We start from the raw sequence: 17,103 nt of genomic DNA on the forward strand, positions 1-17,103 counted from the left end.
CGTGCTAGGCAGTGAATATAACTTTACCCTTTCCCCACGGTAGGTAGTGTGTGTTCCTCCGATTTAGTGGATTTCATACAATTTTGAACGGTTTTGGGAATAAAAGTTGATCCCGTTCGACGATACAAGTTGGGTTGGCGTGGACCATCGAGAGACTTATAGGATCTGTTGTGAAACCGCTTCCCGTATCGGGTTATCGGTCAGCAACCGTGGTTGGAAAAGGATTTTATACTACACACATGACATGCAGCAATATAAAATAATCGATCGAAACGTTATTCGTAAGCTCCGAAAGCGTAAACAGCTCGGCGTTTATTGTATGTTTGTTCTTTGATCGTGGTAGAATAGTTTTTTATTCACTTTCAATTGATCAAAATTGGTATAGCTGTGTTTATCCGTAAAGTTTCCGTAAAGTTTTTTAGTACTATCTACTTCTTGTTTAAATTCTCCAAAACCAGAGGAGATTTGCTAAAATGCATTTTCAGAAAACAACATTTGTTTTCATGTTGTTTCGAAATTTTTTTGTCAAAGAATTTATTTTCAATGAGCTTGATTTTGTCAATACAAATTGTGGAAAACAAATTCACTTCTGTAAAATTTAGGATAACACCAACTTATGTCGCATAAACGATTAATATTATTTACATTATACTAATATAATCCAACACCTTCAGTAGCTATTTCGTCTCCAAAAGCAAATATACAGATTGTAAAATTGAGTTAAATTAGGTAGTCCATTTGGCAAGTTTAACATTTCATAAAATTCGAATAAAACAGACGTGCCGCGATGCAGTTTAAATGATGTCGACGAACCTATCCAGTGGTCAGCACGTCGTGTCTATCACTTCTCATTCGCCACATACCCCAATGTTTTGTCTGACATAATATTGAACGAGCCGAGGTTATGTTAACCGGAGTAGCATTATGTCACCCGCGCATGATAAACACCCCGGAGAAAGGCGGGAGGTACGAAACAGACTCGGTGAAATTTCCACCAAGTGCTGATTATCGGAATATTTAGGATCTACCGAAAACCACCGAAAACCCCTTCGGGAACACACGCGTGAAAACACAAAACCCATTCCGCCACCTCCCCAAACCATTCCCCGAAATAACACTTACCAGTGAAAATCACGTGCCGGAATGCGGAAAAACGTTTGCGGTTGGTTCATTATTCGTTCGGCGACAAAAACGGATAAGCGTACGAAACCACGGAACGCTACACACACGTTTTGCCATAATGATAACACAACACCTCGCTGTGCTTCGGAAACAAATGAGAGGTTTCTGCTTTGCGTCAACAGGCCGAAAATGTTCCCCGGCCATTGTTTCGGAAATGTCGCGGTTTCCGCTGACCACCGGAAGGACTTTCTTTCCAATTTTCCGCCCAGTACTCTCCAACGTAGCTTCATTGAACGATTTTCTGCTTATGAATTTAGGATTGGTAAATCGATTCACACACGTGATGTGTTTGGCAAGTGTATTTGAGAAGTATTAGTGTTCAATATTTGGAACTGTAACAGAGAGCTGAAAGGTAGTAAAGACATACTTTTTTGGTTTGACATTTTTTTGTTATAGTTTTGTTTTACTTAGCAAAAAAAAATTAAGTTTGCATCTTCGTTAAACTGTACCTAATGTTATTTTAACTTCATTAGCTTTTTTTCTCGTGGTATAACAAACTTTTCGCCATTCAACGTTCAGGAAGTTATCTCCGCATGGATTTTATCTCCGTTTAGCATAACGTTTATTCTCAGTTCTACGTTCATATCGGAGGTTTCCATCCACAGAGACATATATTATTCATACCATGCAAACCACACGCAAGTTGCTCCCTTGTCCTAATATTAATAAATTCAATTAACCAATCTATCTTTTTATCTTTTGAACGCACACCTTTTTTACTGTTTTTTTTTTATTTCTCGTGCACTGTTCGTGTTGTATTATGGATTTTTTTTCTCATTTGAATCGTTTAAATCATCACATTAACGTCTTTTAAATAATTTATGATCATACTTTATTACCGTTGCATGATGATCGTCGTAAAATGAAGCACATGCGCCCACCAATATTACTCTTCCGTACACAAACGCATTGGCTGTAGCACTAACACCCTCTAGCTCGAATTTGTGTCCTTATTGTTTATGTGTGATTTCTTCTTTTGAGCTGCTCCTCTGCAGGAAACAATTTGCTTAAGCGCACCATTCGTTCCCGAGATAGTAAAATTTGGCTCAATTAATGGATGTTTAAACTGGAAATTTTATTTACACAAATTTATTTATTCATAACCTCTTCCTATGTCACTCCTGTCCGTTCGAATTGTTTTATGTTTCGACTGCAAAGTGGCATGCCTCCAATGGAAGTAAGCTAACTTGGTGTTAATGCTCCCCGCCAGGAGATTGCCTGCAAATGTGGCAGTAATGATGAGAAAATCCTCTGCACAACTTTTTAATCTTAATATTTAATGTTCTTTTTCTTTTATCTTTTCTCCCCCCTTTCTCTGTTGCGGTTTTCGTGTTATGGTTGTCTTTCAACCTTCCGTTCCGGAATGTGGTGCACACTACATCGATGGCTGTTCTTCCGGTGTTCGTTTGGTTCCGCTCATCGTGCTCATGGTCTCTCGGATGTAATACAATCCCACCGACACGTGTTGGTGCTTTCCGGGTGAATCCTTCTACGCCAACGTTGACCACGACGAACACCCAGGTGCCATCTACGTCGTGGACGAGCTGGACTACGAGCGACTGCAGAGTTATGAACTTTTAATTAGAGCCACCGACAGCGTGTCGGGCGTATCGGCGGAGGTTCCGGTGTCGGTGCTGGTGCAGGACGTGAACGACTGCCCGCCGGAGATCGAGCAGGACAGCTACAACATCACCGTGTCGGAGCGGGCTCCCTTCGGAACGGCCATCCTGAAGGTGCAGGCGAAAGACAACGATACCGGTGAGTTGGGCAGCGCTAAAAGACATGGCCATAACATCACTCCGAAGAGATCGATGGTTAACTCCGCGTAGGATTAACTCGTGGGAAGTCTGTTCTACCATCATGTCAGTTCTATTACCAATTTCTTTGCTTTTGAATTTCGAAACTAAACTCTCTAGCCGACAGCGAGGTGGCAGGAATGAATTCTCAGAAATCCAGTTTTTGTTAGTGATACTTATGTCCTAACCCGGCTCGCTGGATTGATCTATCACCCTATTGAAGGATCAAAGGGGTCGTGGATACACGTCCATCAGTAAAAAAGGTCCTATGTGTAGTTGACCAGTGTTGCAATATTCTTATTCCCGGAATGACCCATAGAGGTGAAGATAACACATTCACGTCGCTGGTGCTTAATGAGTTTTTGTTAGGAATTTCTGTAATGAACGTCTCGCTGTTCATGGTTCCGCTATTCCGTGTAATCCTCACGAGTATAACCGTTGTGACGCTTGAGAAAGAATAATATTTTTACGCGCTTGTCCCTTTCCCGACGTCCGTGCAATACCCTATGTTGAAACTGTCCTTCTCTACCCTCCATTTCTATCATCCTTTTTTGTCGATAATTGGCGAATCGTCCCTCCGGGTGATGGACAACGATGACGAAAGCCTTGGCAATGAATTTTTTACCATCACCACAACGTCGATGATGATGAGTGACAGTCTCTATGATATCCGGGTCCGATCGTCTACGAACGAAGGAGCTTAAAAGTCCGGTAATCGTCCTTACAGTCTGTCGCCGGTTATTAACTTCAATTACACTGTTTTCTTATTGGCTCTTCTGTTCATTACGGTTCATAGATTCCTTTTTTGTGTGTAACACGATGAAGAGTGTTCAATAATGAGGATTGCGATTAGAGTATTGGCGGAGTTTCTTCATACTATTTGCCAAACCAATTAAACCAATGTTCTTTTATTCGTTGTACATGCTGTATTTATATTTAAATTATCTGTAAAACACTAAATTTTATATTAGGCAACACTCAAAAAATGAAATGATTTTCACCAGTTTTTGTAACTCTCAAAGAAAAGGGTATCTAGTTTCCTATGGATCTAATTCTACCGAGCAGTTTTGCTTTGGTCCTTTAATGTTCCCTTTTTTGTATTTCAAATATTGCTCGATGTGATAATAAGTCAACAGTGTTATTTGTACGGTGAAGAACATGTCACCATATTTAACCTCCGCTATCATCATTATTGTCGTGTGACGCTCATTCTGATGATTCACGTCATCACCCTACTCCAATCCTCCAGTTCGCTTCTAATAAGAAGGTGTCTAGTTGTTCGTTACACTTTACGTGTTCCGTAGAAAAGGTCTCTTCAAACTCGGTCCCCCATTCGGAACACTCGACCACGCACACCCCATTACGGAGGAGGACTGTATAACATCCCCCGGGGAGCTTTATGTGCGGAAAAAAACGAGCGAAAAGTATGGACATGTGAAGAGCTCTTAGAGGGAAAACATTCCAAACTCTGGTAGAAGTAAATCATAAAAAATGGACTGTGCAATAAGGCAGTTCCATTGGTTGTATCTTTTCATTGAATGCACAGGACTGAAAGTCTACGTATAGCCAGAGCATCTGGGGTTACTCTCGACGCTATGGAAAACCAGACAATGCGTTTCACTTTTATCGTTTTAATTAAGCATGTCGGGTTGGGTTTACATTACGACCGCAATCATCTCATCCTTCTCAACGTTCGTCAACGCACCTGTGCAGTAAAATTCAGCCTCCTTTTTTCAAAACCACACACGCCTAATCTCACCGACTAAAGGACGACATTTAACTCCGCTTTCATTTGTGCAGGCATCAACCAGGTCATAAACTATGTCCTTCAGACGGACTCGAAGAACACCTCCGAGCACTTCCACATGGACCCGGTCGACGGCGTGATCTATCTGAAGAAATCGTTGGACCACGAGACGCTAAGCCATCACCATTTCACCGTCGTCGCATCCGATAAGGGTGTGCCGAGTCTCAGCTCGACCGCCCACGTTTGGGTTTCAGGTAAGTCAGACAGTCCGTCCTCGAGTCGAGACAGACGTTCCATTCTTCAACCATAATTGTTGTTATAAATCAACGCCTCTTGGTTAAACATTAAATAATAGTATATGAAATTATACTCTTGTTTTAAGAAAGTTGATTGAAGCTGATTGTAAGAACTATTTAAATATTGTTTTTCCGTTTGAATAACATTAATTTTTATTTCTTATCTTTATCTTCTTTCTCCTTCAGTGATGGACATGAACGATAACCCGCCGAAGTTCGAGCAACCCTCGTACTCTTGTGTCCTTTCGGAGCACGCTTCCCGCGGCCAGTTTGTGACGGTCGTGTCTGCCTCCGACCCGGACTACATAGACCACGATCGGCTCGTGTACACGATCGCCCAGGGCAACGAGCTGCAGACGTACGGCATCGATCCGGTGACCGGCATCATCACGCTGGTCAACATGCAGAACTTTGCCGAGAAGCACGTCTCGATCCTGAACGTTTCGGCGACCGATGGCGTCTACACGAGCTTCACGCGTGTGAAAATTACCATCCTACCGGCCAATCTGCACAATCCCACGTTCGAGCTGCTGAACTACGAGGCGAAGGTGGACGAGAATCAGCTCGCCGGTCGACTCGTCACAACGGTAAGAATTCCTATCTGAATTTTTCTTCTTTCATCATCCATCTGGGTTCGGGGATTGATGTGTCGTTTCTTTGAAAACGAGTGTCATTTTTCGAAAATCTTATATAATGTTTAACGGAATTCGGCTTCCAGTAAACTGCATATTTAACAAGTTTTACCATGCAGTGGAACCAATTTATTAACTTACAAATTCAATGGATAACCACAAGAACCATAGCTTGGATTTGAAGACAGGAAAATTGATCACATTCGCACTGTTTTCCCTATTTTATATCGTTGCCTTTTTATTGTTCCATTCTGTTTACAAAAAAATTTAAACCAGAGAAGAGAAACACAAAAATGTTTCCCAAGATTGCGAAAACATTAAAAAGCCCTAGCTATTATTGACTGTTGCCGAGGGGTTTCCACTAAAGTCATTTTTGGTCTAACACGCGCTTTTATGACAAGAAGGGTGGATTCTGTTATTCACAGATGTATTTTATCTGAAAATGGTGTTGAAAATGAAAAGCGTAATTTTTAATATGTACCTCATGAAAACATTGTTCCTTTTTTTTACGTTCTCTTCTAGTATCTTCAAACATGAATTGAAGTTAATTCAGGCAGAGTCTCGTAATGTACCTTTAACGAGTTGTTTCTTTTCAGGGGCGAATTCACTTTAAGAACTAGAACTATTCACATCTATGAAGCTTTTGTCAGTAAAAGGGTGAAATATTGCTAAGTAATCTTATTCGTTTCAGTTTTGTGTACATATTTTTTCCTTAATTTGTCGCAATGTTTTCACACATCTTTTTAAACAATTTAACGAGGGCATTGAAAGTGCGTTCGCCATAGGATTATTTTTCCACGGACGAAACATAGTTCTAGTATGCAATACAACTTCAGTATATGTAAATCATCTCAACTAATCGCAGCACCGAAAACATAGAAAACAGAATTTAAATGTTATTTCTAAAAGAAGACCGTTTATCTAAATTTATCGCCCGCCCCACACACTTGGAAAGCCAACAATAAAAGAGTATTCAATGCCTAGCAAAATTGTGTGCATTTAGTGGCGTTGCCTTCTACCCGCTCTCTGGTTTCCCGCAACCTTGCGCAAAAACCAGAGCAATCATACCGGTCCAGATGAACGCTGGGCTCCTTGCGCTAGCAACCCGCTCGACCGTACAACTGCACATAAGTCTTGGCCAACGGGGAAAGTCTTTGCAAGAAAATAGAAATGCAAATTGGATGCAATTAAGCCACACGTCGTCGGCGTCGTACCCGTTCACGTCCTTTTACTTTCGTGTGCGTGCGTGTATGTGCCCTTTCCGTTCCATTTCCGCCAGCTGCGAATGTTATGTGAGCTCAGGATTGGCACTACCCAGGATGTAGGTAGGTCGTCGGGGAAAAATGCTGATTTATGCTAAGCGTCGGAAAACGGGGTACTGCCGTTGATGATTGTGGGTTTCGCGAGACTAAGGTGACCCAGCTCTCGGTGGAAATGGGATGCAAAAAGGGATTTTTTCCACCCAAGAAACGCCTAAATACATGGTATCAAAATGTTACTCAACACTCCTAGCGATCACGAAAGCAAAGGTTCTTGGTGGAGTTTTTCCTCTTGTGTTTCTCTACGGCAGAGCGAAGATTTTTCCAACATAGCGGTGAAGGTAAAGCGTTTTGCGTCGGTTTTCCCACGGTACCAAGAAGTCAATTACCATCCTACCGTAACTATTATGCATTTGCATTTTTCGTCCGCGACGGAGGTTTCGTGTGCGAGTGCTTTTTATTCTTTCAATGTCTCGTGATTACAAATACAATCGGGAAACTGCAGGGAAACTTTTGCCAAATCTCCTATCATCGCTTTTCACTAATGAAGAAATAAAACTTAAACCTTACGAACTAGAAAAAGTAGTTCAATGCAACGCTGTTTAGCTTCAAATATGAGTTTTCTTTAGCCTTCTTCAAACATGAGTCATTGGGAGTTAATAAGAACTTGAAATGGATAACGGCAATATACTGTTAATATTCTATTTTGTTTGTTCTATCCTCAATATTGTCAAATTACAAAGGAAGTCTAAATGTAAATAGTTTCGATAGCGTTTACTTGGGGAAGCATGAAGGAATTTGATAGCAACAAGGTTTCTCGCCTCATTCGGCTTGAATGAATTCAAATTAAAGCCCATAGAAACGTATCGTTGTCGAATCTTATCGTAATGCGGTCGCATTTATATTCCTGTCGCGTTCTGTATTGAAAGCAGGGGAAAAGAAGAGAGTATCGTCTTATTAACGAGTAGAACGGAGGAAAGAATACGGTGCTTCCTAGCAATTCTCACCATCCTAATCGATTTCTTCACATTTTCTCTCCCTACATCAAGGTCAAGGCAACGGATAAGGACTTTGGCGAGTACGGTCGGCTGGCGTACTCCATCATCTCCGACGACATGCAGGAGTACTTCTCGATCGACAAGGAGAAGGGCGAAATCGTCACGAAGAAAAAGCTCGACCGGGAGGAGCGAATGCAGTACGAGGTGCCGGTGATGGCGGTGGACGCCGGTGGACGGGCCGGTTTCAGCACGGTCCGCATCCGGATCGGGGACGAGAACGACAACCAGCCGGTGTTCCAGTATCGCGAGTACAAGACGCTCATCCAGGGCAACCTGACCGTCAACACGACGTTCTACCGGGTGCGGGCGGTCGACGCGGACGACAATCAGAACGCCGTGGTGAAGTACTCCATCTTCGATGCGGCCAACAGCGGCATCCGGGAGCTGTTCGGGGTGGACGAGAACACCGGTGGTCTCTACCTGAAGAAGAGTGCCGTGCAGTGGGGTAAGTTTGACGAATTTAAATTCTTTGTGTCAGTATCTGGGTATCAGTTTTATAAAAGTGACATGATGGCATGGTTGGAATTTTATAATATCATAAACATACTTAGAAATCATAATCAGAGATGTGAAATGTGATCAACACTTGTATTGGATACAGTAATTAAAATTATTACCGACATTACGCTTGTACGGTATTTCACTATCCGTCTGTATATTCCACGGAATCTAGAAATGGTATAACATACTGAAGCTCTTATGTTCATGTTGTGGGCAGATTTAATTATTTTAATTGGGTTTCAAATAGCACAACCCATGAATAGTTAGAGGAAACCCTGCTACATGAAATTGTAATACATTTGTGCACTCAATGTAAATCAATATGTGTAAAAGATATCATAATTTTGGAAATGAATTGCTTCGTAATACGAGTTAAAAATATTATTTGACAACAGCTCTCAATTTTGACAGATTCCTATCAAACGGTTTTGTTTACAGCTTCAGCATTGGATAATTTCTAGAAACATTGTTACCACCTCCTGAACAGTTATATTCATTTTGGTAACTAGTTATAACGGTGGAATAAATATTCAATTTCGATACTTTCGGCTGTAGCAACTTGTTACTCAAAAATTCATCTGCCCCCTTGCGTTGCTCCACAGAAAACCAGCTGTTCCAGTTCTTCATACGCGCAAACGATGGGGGTACTCCTTCGCTCTACTCGGACGTCCCGATCGATATCTACGTGATGAGTTCGGCTGAGAATCCACCGCTTTTCGAGAAGAAGGATCGTAAGCTGTTCCTATCGGAGAGCTCGCTGCCGGGAACGGTCATCACTCGGTTGCGACTGTCCGGCAACGTAACCGCACACTATCGTATCCTTTCGGATGAGCTGGAGGAGCCACAGTTCACGATCAATGACGCCGGTCAGCTGCGGTTGGCGAAGACGCTCGATCGGGAGACGCGGGACTCGCACCTGATCGCGATACTGGCCGAGACGGACTCCAGTCCACCGCTGACGGCCGTAACGGAGATCGTACTGCACGTGCAGGATGAGAATGATAACACACCGATCTTTGAGAGTAATCCTTATTCGTTTACGCTGGCGGAGAACATCGAGAAAGGTAGTTCGATCATGAAGCTGACGGCACGGGACGCGGATAGCGGTAACAACGGGGATATCAGGTACGCCCTGTCGCCAGATGTTGGGGACATCGTAAACATCTTCGATGTGGATGCGTACACGGGCTGGATCACGACGCTGGTACCCCTGGACAAGGAGAAGCGGGAGGACTACAAGTTCCAGGTGATTGCCACGGACAATGGGCAGCCGAAACATACGACCCGCTCGACGGTGATCATACGCCTGAAGGACTACAACGACTGTCCGCCGGTGTTCAAGGAGACGCACTACCGCGCGACGGTAAACGAGGACGCCCTTCCGGGGACGGTGGTACTGCAGATCTCTACCACGGATAAGGATGTCGACCTGAAGACGGCCGTTGAGTACTACATCATCTCGGGCGACTCGTTGTCGCAGTTCCAGATCAAAAACACCGGCGAAGTGTTCGTCGTGAAGGCACTCGATCGGGAGAGCATCGCCGAGTACGAGCTGAAGGTGATCGTTACCGACGGCAAGTACACGTCGACGGCGAACATCTCGGTCACGGTGCTGGATGCGAACGATAACCCACCGTACTGCTTGAAGTATCGCTACCGAGAGGAACTCAGTGAAGGTGCTCGACCCGGCACGCCCGTCCTGCAGGTTCTCGCCAACGATATGGACGAACCGGCGAACAGTCGACTGCGGTTCTACCTCACCGGCACCGGGGTGGAAGACTTCAATCTGGACAAAGACTCGGGTCACCTGAAAACGGCACGCAAGCTCGACCGTGAGACGCAGTCCAGGTACAGTCTGATGGCGCACGTGCAGGATCGCGACCATCCCGGGTGGGAGTGTTCGTCGCAGATCGAGCTCGCGCTGACCGACCTCAACGACAATCCGCCCGAGTTCTCCATGAACCCGTACAGCGTGACGCTTCCGGAGGACGCCGAAGTGGGTACGCTAGTGACGAAGATCCACGCGACCGATGCGGATATCGGGATCAACCGGAAGATCAAGTACGCGTTCCTTGACTCGTACCGTGATCACTTCCGTATCGCACCGGAATCGGGCATTGTGACGCTTGCGAAACCACTCGATCGGGAGCTGAAAGCCCTCTACAATCTGTCCGTATCGGCGATCGATCTTGGGCATCCGCCTCTTTCGAACTCGGCCACGCTCATCATCAACGTGCAGGACATCAACGACAACCCGCCCGAGTTCACCTCGAAGCACTACTTCGCCTCGGTACCGGAGATCAATTCGATCGGGTCGGAGATACTGAAAGTGCTCGCCACCTCCAAGGATACCGGCATCAACGCGGAGATCTCGTACTCGATCATCGGTGGCAACGAGCATCGGAAGTTTACGATCAACAACAAAACGGGAATACTTTCGTTGGCGGACACGTTGGATTACGAGCGGGCGCGGGACTACTTCCTCACTATACAGGCTGTCGATGGTGGAACGCCACCGTTGAGTAACCTGGCTACGGTGAACATCTCCGTGACGGACAGTAACGACAACCATCCGCAGTTCACGCAGAACTCGTACAACGCCCGTATCCGTGAGGACGCTCAGCGTGGCGATCGGATACTGCAGGTTCGCGCGAACGATCTCGACGCGGAGGACAATGGACGTGTGAGCTACACGATCGAGCGGGGTGATCGGATGGAACAGTTCGCGATCGAGGAGGACACCGGGTACATCTCGGTGGCGGGCACCCTCGACCGGGAGTCGATCTCGAGCTACGTGCTGGAGGTGCAGGCTCGCGATCATGGCGTTCCGACGCTGACGGCGTACGTGCTGGTAAACATTGAGATTTCCGACGCCAACGACAACCCGCCGATGTTCACGCAGTCCAACTACACGGCGGTCGTGCAGGAGGACAAGCAGATCGGGCACACGCTGTTGAAGTTCGATGTGACCGATGCCGACACGGGTCAGAATGCGGCCCCATATACGTTCGACTTCCGGGCGGGTAACGAAGGTGGTACGTTCCGCATCGAGCAGGACGGTATCCTCCGTACGGCCACACGCTTCAGTAGTAAAATCCGCGATAGCTATCAGTTGCAGGTGCGGGTGTTCGACAATGGCACCCCGCCACTCTACTCCGACACCTGGGTGCTGGTGAAGGTGATCGAGGAGTCACAGTATCCGCCGGTTATCACACCGCTCGACATCGCCATCAATTCGTTCATGGACGAATACCCAGGCGGTGTGATCGGGAAGGTGTACGCCACCGATCAGGACCAGTACGACACGCTCACGTACGGGCTGGCACCAACCGTCGGCGTGCTCTATTCGCCCACGAACCTCTTCAACATCTCGCGCAACGATGGAGTGATCTACGCCTACCCGCGGCTCGACGTCGGCGACTATCGCGTCAACGTCACCGTCACCGATGGAAAGTTTTCCTCGTTCACCATCGTGAAGGTGTCGGTGGAGCTGATCAACGAGGAGATGCTCACGAACGCGGTTGTCATACGCTTCATCAAGGTGTCCCCGGAGACGTTTGTGCTGAGCCACCGGAAGGGTTTCATCCGCTCGGTGCGAAACGCGATCGGGTGTAAGATAAAAGACATCATCATCATCTCGGTGCAGCCATCGAGTGACGATATGAACCTGATTCAGCACCGGCTTTCGCGACGCTCGCTTGGAGGGCTGGCGAACGTGACCTCAACGGAGGAGGAGAATCTTAGTTCACGCACCCGGCGCAACACGAACCGCGACCTGGACGTACTGTTCACGGTACGGAAAAGTCAAACCGGTGGGTACTATGCGGCGCACGAAATCCGACGGTCGATCGAGGAAAACCTCGAGGAGATCGAGGACGCCACCAAGCTGCAGATCGACGAGGTGGTGAAGTCCAAGTGTTTGCCAAACTTTTGCATCCACGGCGAGTGCGAGGATCGGATCGTGCTGGATCCGAAGATCATCCACCCGGTGTCGACGGATGTGACGAGCTTCGTGTCGGCCCGGCACTCCCACCGTATGGAGTGCAGCTGCAAGGAGGGTTACGGCGGGGAGAAGTGTCAGCATGCGGTCAACGAGTGCTCCAAGTCGCCGTGTCCGAGCTACAAGACTTGCATTCCCGACTCCTCCGATCAGGGCTATCATTGCGCGTGTCGGGAGGGTTTCGCCGGTCCGAAATGCGACCGGGACATTACGCTGTGCAACGACGAGACGTGCTACGTGCCGCGGAACCCGGTGTCGTTCGGTGGCAAGAGTTACGCGCACTACCGGATCGAGAAGGAGATCGCTCGGAAGAACCTGGAGGACCAGCTGGTGCTGAGTCTGCGCTTGCGCACGGTTCAACCTACCGGTAACATCATGTACTCGGCCGGGAAGGTGGATTTCAACATTCTCGAGGTTATGAACGGCGTCATCCAGTACCGGTTCGATCTGGGCTCGGGCGAGGGAATGGTGAGTGTGTCCAGCATCTTCGTATCGGACGGGCTCTGGCACGAGGTGCGACTCGAGCGTGAGGGTAACAGCGCCAAGGTGTTCGTGGACGGAAAGCACGTAGCGCAGGGCAATGCACCCGGGGTGAACGGAGTACTCAACCTGCAGTCGGACGATATCTTCTTCGGTGCGGAAGTGAAGCAACACCCTACCGTGCTTGGGTTCGAGGACGTTCAGAAGGGTTTCATCGGCTGCATGGATGACATTCGGTTGTCGAAAATACCCGTCCCCTTGCACATGAACGGTGCCAGCACGGTGGCCAGCTTGCGCCGGTTCGCGAACGTAGAGTTCAGTTGTGACGCGGTGTCGGTTCTTGTGCCGCTGGGAGTCTGCGGTACGCAACCGTGCTGGAATGGAGGCACCTGCAAGGACATCGGAGGTGGTAACTTTGAGTGTCTGTGTCATTCGCGCTTCTCCGGTCCTTTCTGCAAGGAAGACCTCGACCCGTGCTCCTCCTCGCCGTGCCTGTACGGTGGTAAGTGTTCGAAGATTGGCTTCGGGAACTACACCTGCGACTGTCCGGCACGGATGTCTGGCAAGCGGTGTGACTATGGGCGCTTTTGTACCCCGAATCCGTGCCGCAACGGTGGAGTGTGCGAGGAGGGTGATGACGGACCGCTCTGCATGTGCCACGGGTACACCGGAACGACCTGCGAAACCGACATCGACGAGTGTGAACGGCAACCGTGCGGTAATGGTGCGACGTGCATCAACGAAGCCGGTAGCTTCAGCTGCATCTGTCCACCGGAGATGACGGGTACCAGCTGTGGTGATCCGCTCAACACGAACGCCCTGACGATCGCCCTCAAGAAGGTCACGCCGGAGATGTTCTACATTACGGCAAGCATCATCGGTACGATTCTGATGGTGGTCGTTATCTGGGGTGTGGTGTGCGCCTGCAAAAAGAAACGTCGTTCGAACCGTCACGAAAAGATCAACAACGAAGCGAACAAGGGAATCGTGCTGAACCCGGTCTCGGACACTGCCGGGGGTTATAAGCGAGGCTCGAAGATGAGTAACCTCGAGATTCAGCGCGATCAGCGACCGGTGTCGTACACACCGAGCAGTAACAACGCGGCCGAGCACATGTACAGCTGCAATGCGGCCTCAATGCTGCAGTACAACAATCTGGATACGCTGCGCAGCTACGGGTCGGCCGGGGACGAGCTGGAAAATGTTCCTCCCGAGTACCGCAAGGGTGGCATCGTACCTTCGACACAGCAGATGGTTAACATTAACGGCGGTGGTGGTACGGCAAACACCACCTCGAGTGACACCGAGTCGCTGCACAAGCAGAAGTGGACCGATCAGATCCAACTGCAGACGTTCAATCACGACAAGCTCAACAACGACATGAAGCGACTCGCGCAGAACGCCTCACCGGATCCATCATATCACCACCATCAGCATCATCAGCATCAACAGCAACAGCAGCAACAACTACAACCCCTTTTGCACCAGCAACCACACCCGGCGACCCACCATCACCTCCGAGCGTCACCGATGCAGCTCAAGCCACCGCAGATAGGCATCCTACCCGGTCGGCTTTTGAACACGCAGCACTCGCCAACGATGCTGATGCCACCGCACAGCTTCGAGGATCCACCGTCGCACCATGGCAGTACCGCCGCGTACCACTGGGACTGTTCCGATTGGGTCGGACGCGGGCACCATCCGCTGCCAAACATCACCGAAGTTCCGGGCAGTGAGGTACCGGACTCGTCCAGCTTCCACAGCAACGAAAGCAATGAATCGCACCCGAAGAACAGTCTCCTTCCGCCGAGTAAGTATCTCCTAAGAAGTCCTTTTCTTTTTCCTCTGTCTGATCGCCTTGCTTCCTCTACCCTCCCCAGTCCTGGGTCCCGTGGACTCGACGCGTGACATCGAGACGCTCAACGAGGACAACGAGTCGGAGTTTGTGGACGATTCGGAGTGCGACCAGAGTGAGCAGCCGCTTTCGTTGGGTTTCGAGCAGAACTCCTCCATATCCTGCCTCAACCCGCTCGACAGTGGTAGTGAAGATTATAGATTTAATACAGGTAGGTATCTTACAACTTTGTGGTTGTTTTCGAACCATTCTGATTACTAACCACTCACGTAAAAAGCATCAACATCGAAATGATCGACTAACATTTACCTCTTTGCCTCTTGTACCTTTCAATTGCACCTCTGCAGTGCCTTTAAAAGTTAATACACGTAAGTAAGCCCACAACTAACCTTTTGAAACGTTGTAGATTAACTTGTAAATATTAGATTTGTTTTATTTACCTCTTTTACCAATCACTTACGTCGTTCATACTTAGATGATTATCTGATGATATATGTCGGTGACTCTCCATAGTAGGCTTTGATCCAATTTACTCGATTTGTTCGTTGAGGGGCAAAGCACTGAATCAAGATCAGTAAAAAGAGAGGTCGATGTAAAGCTATTTTTCTGCACTGCCATTGTTTCGACAATTGATTTGGAAAGTGTTCGGAATTGTTGATTTTGAAGGAGTTCTGCGCAAGAATCTGTTACATGAAATAGGTAATCCGAAATTCTGGATCAAAGTGGTTCAGTACCGACACATGGCCGCGCGGATAGTGTCGTAAAATAATATTCCGAGCAGCCAAAAGTGCGCCTCGGTGCGAAGTTATGGGATATGGATCATGTTGGTCGCCATGATATTGCCGCAACCAAGTGTGAAGGCCTTTCTCACGTGTAACATTCCATCCAATGCCCCAATCAGTTAGTGAGTTTTAACTAATTTTCTGTTTTACACCATCATTTCAAGGAGCAGGTGTCTAGCATAAAATTAGGAGTCCGCAAAAGCAATTCTACGCGAAAAACTGCTCGAGAGCGTGAAAAATTGCTTAATTTTGTGCCAGCAGGCTTCGTCCCATATAAAATTGAGGAGATTTTTGTTCACGTTGAGGAGTTTTTTAGTGAAACCGTTCGAAATGTCTAGAGGCAGCTTTTACGATTGCTAAGTGGTATGCTTCGACCTCTTTTTTCACCGATGTTGCACTGAACCAAACTAAGCTTAGGTTGCTAAGGTTTAAATGCTCCATCCTATTACAAAAACAGTAAATCTACTACGAGGCATATCGTAATATTTCATGAACAAGAGAAGTTGAACGACGATATTGATTAGTAACGAGTATTCATATGAAAATAACTTTACATCGATGGAAAGATAAAATTAAAATTTTAATATGTTTTATTCCCTTTACTCCTTTTCTCCCCACCTCCAGCTGATAGTTATCTGCGTCATCCGAACAGCTACTTGCCGAAGTATAACATACAGAGCGAGACGGAGGGCGAAAATGTGCCACTGACGGGCCGGAAGCCGCTGAACGGGCTCGAGATCGGGCGGCATCAGCTGGTCGAGTCCGACGACGACGACGTCGAGTCGTACGGGTTCCCGCAAACGCGCCGTAACCGTCGCGAACCCAGTGATATCGATTTAGTTTTAAAAACCGGTAAGTGACCTCGTCTAAACCAATTCATTGGATAGACTTTTTTTTTATTATTTACTTTCCATTTGTTCTTATTATTCGAATGTAATGGTTTTTTGTTTTACTTTTTCTTCTTTTACGCAGACGAAGGTAGCTCTCTGCTAAGCCATTCCCGCACCCTCAACAGCTCCAACCACTCGAATAGCGACCTCTCGACGCAGCTCTGCGAGATCGACGATTCCGAATACGAGCAGGATCATCAACCACATCCACAGCATCACCACCATATCCAACAGCCGGCACCACCATCGGGCAACGTGTCCGGTGGTTCCTCCTCGGCCAGCGGCAGCCAGACCGGCTCGATCTCGACCAGCAGCGGGGCCACGGCCAAGCCGAAGCAGCAGAAGGTCAAGTGGAGCAACGTGGTGCAGCACACGGAAGTTTGACACCAGCTGTCGGTCGACGAGCACAGTGACCCGGGGGGAGCAGGAGGAGGCCAATGTCGACGGCGACGGCGACAGGCAATGACGCTAACAGATAAGACTTATTTTACTACTAAACCGTTTAACTGTAGGAACATATTCCACTGTGCACCACCAGAACCGGTGGCGGCGGCATCCGTGCTGGCGCGTCCCTTATTTCTACTGCTACGGCAAGCGACGTCGGTCCGTAGCCGTCATTCCACCC

The 17,103-nt window shown here is 47.6% G+C and overlaps 1 protein-coding gene across 1 annotated transcript in view; it reads left to right on the plus strand.

Moving 5' to 3' along the window:
- LOC131265570 (fat-like cadherin-related tumor suppressor homolog) overlaps positions 1-16,862 on the plus strand; it is a 199,511-nt gene extending 182,649 nt beyond the window's left edge. Inside the window, exons 15-23 of the mRNA XM_058267860.1 lie at positions 2,704-2,940; positions 4,779-4,979; positions 5,208-5,608; positions 7,962-8,415; positions 9,074-14,761; positions 14,832-15,017; positions 15,154-15,174; positions 16,213-16,440; positions 16,561-16,862. Coding sequence (XP_058123843.1) covers positions 2,704-2,940; positions 4,779-4,979; positions 5,208-5,608; positions 7,962-8,415; positions 9,074-14,761; positions 14,832-15,017; positions 15,154-15,174; positions 16,213-16,440; positions 16,561-16,862 — 7,718 coding nt within the window. The remainder of the gene's footprint in view (positions 1-2,703; positions 2,941-4,778; positions 4,980-5,207; positions 5,609-7,961; positions 8,416-9,073; positions 14,762-14,831; positions 15,018-15,153; positions 15,175-16,212; positions 16,441-16,560) is intronic.
- Positions 16,863-17,103: the final 241 nt, after the last annotated feature.

The sequence above is a fragment of the Anopheles coustani genome, chromosome 3, assembly GCF_943734705.1.
Source record: "Anopheles coustani chromosome 3, idAnoCousDA_361_x.2, whole genome shotgun sequence".
Lineage (NCBI taxonomy): Eukaryota > Metazoa > Arthropoda > Insecta > Diptera > Culicidae > Anopheles > Anopheles coustani.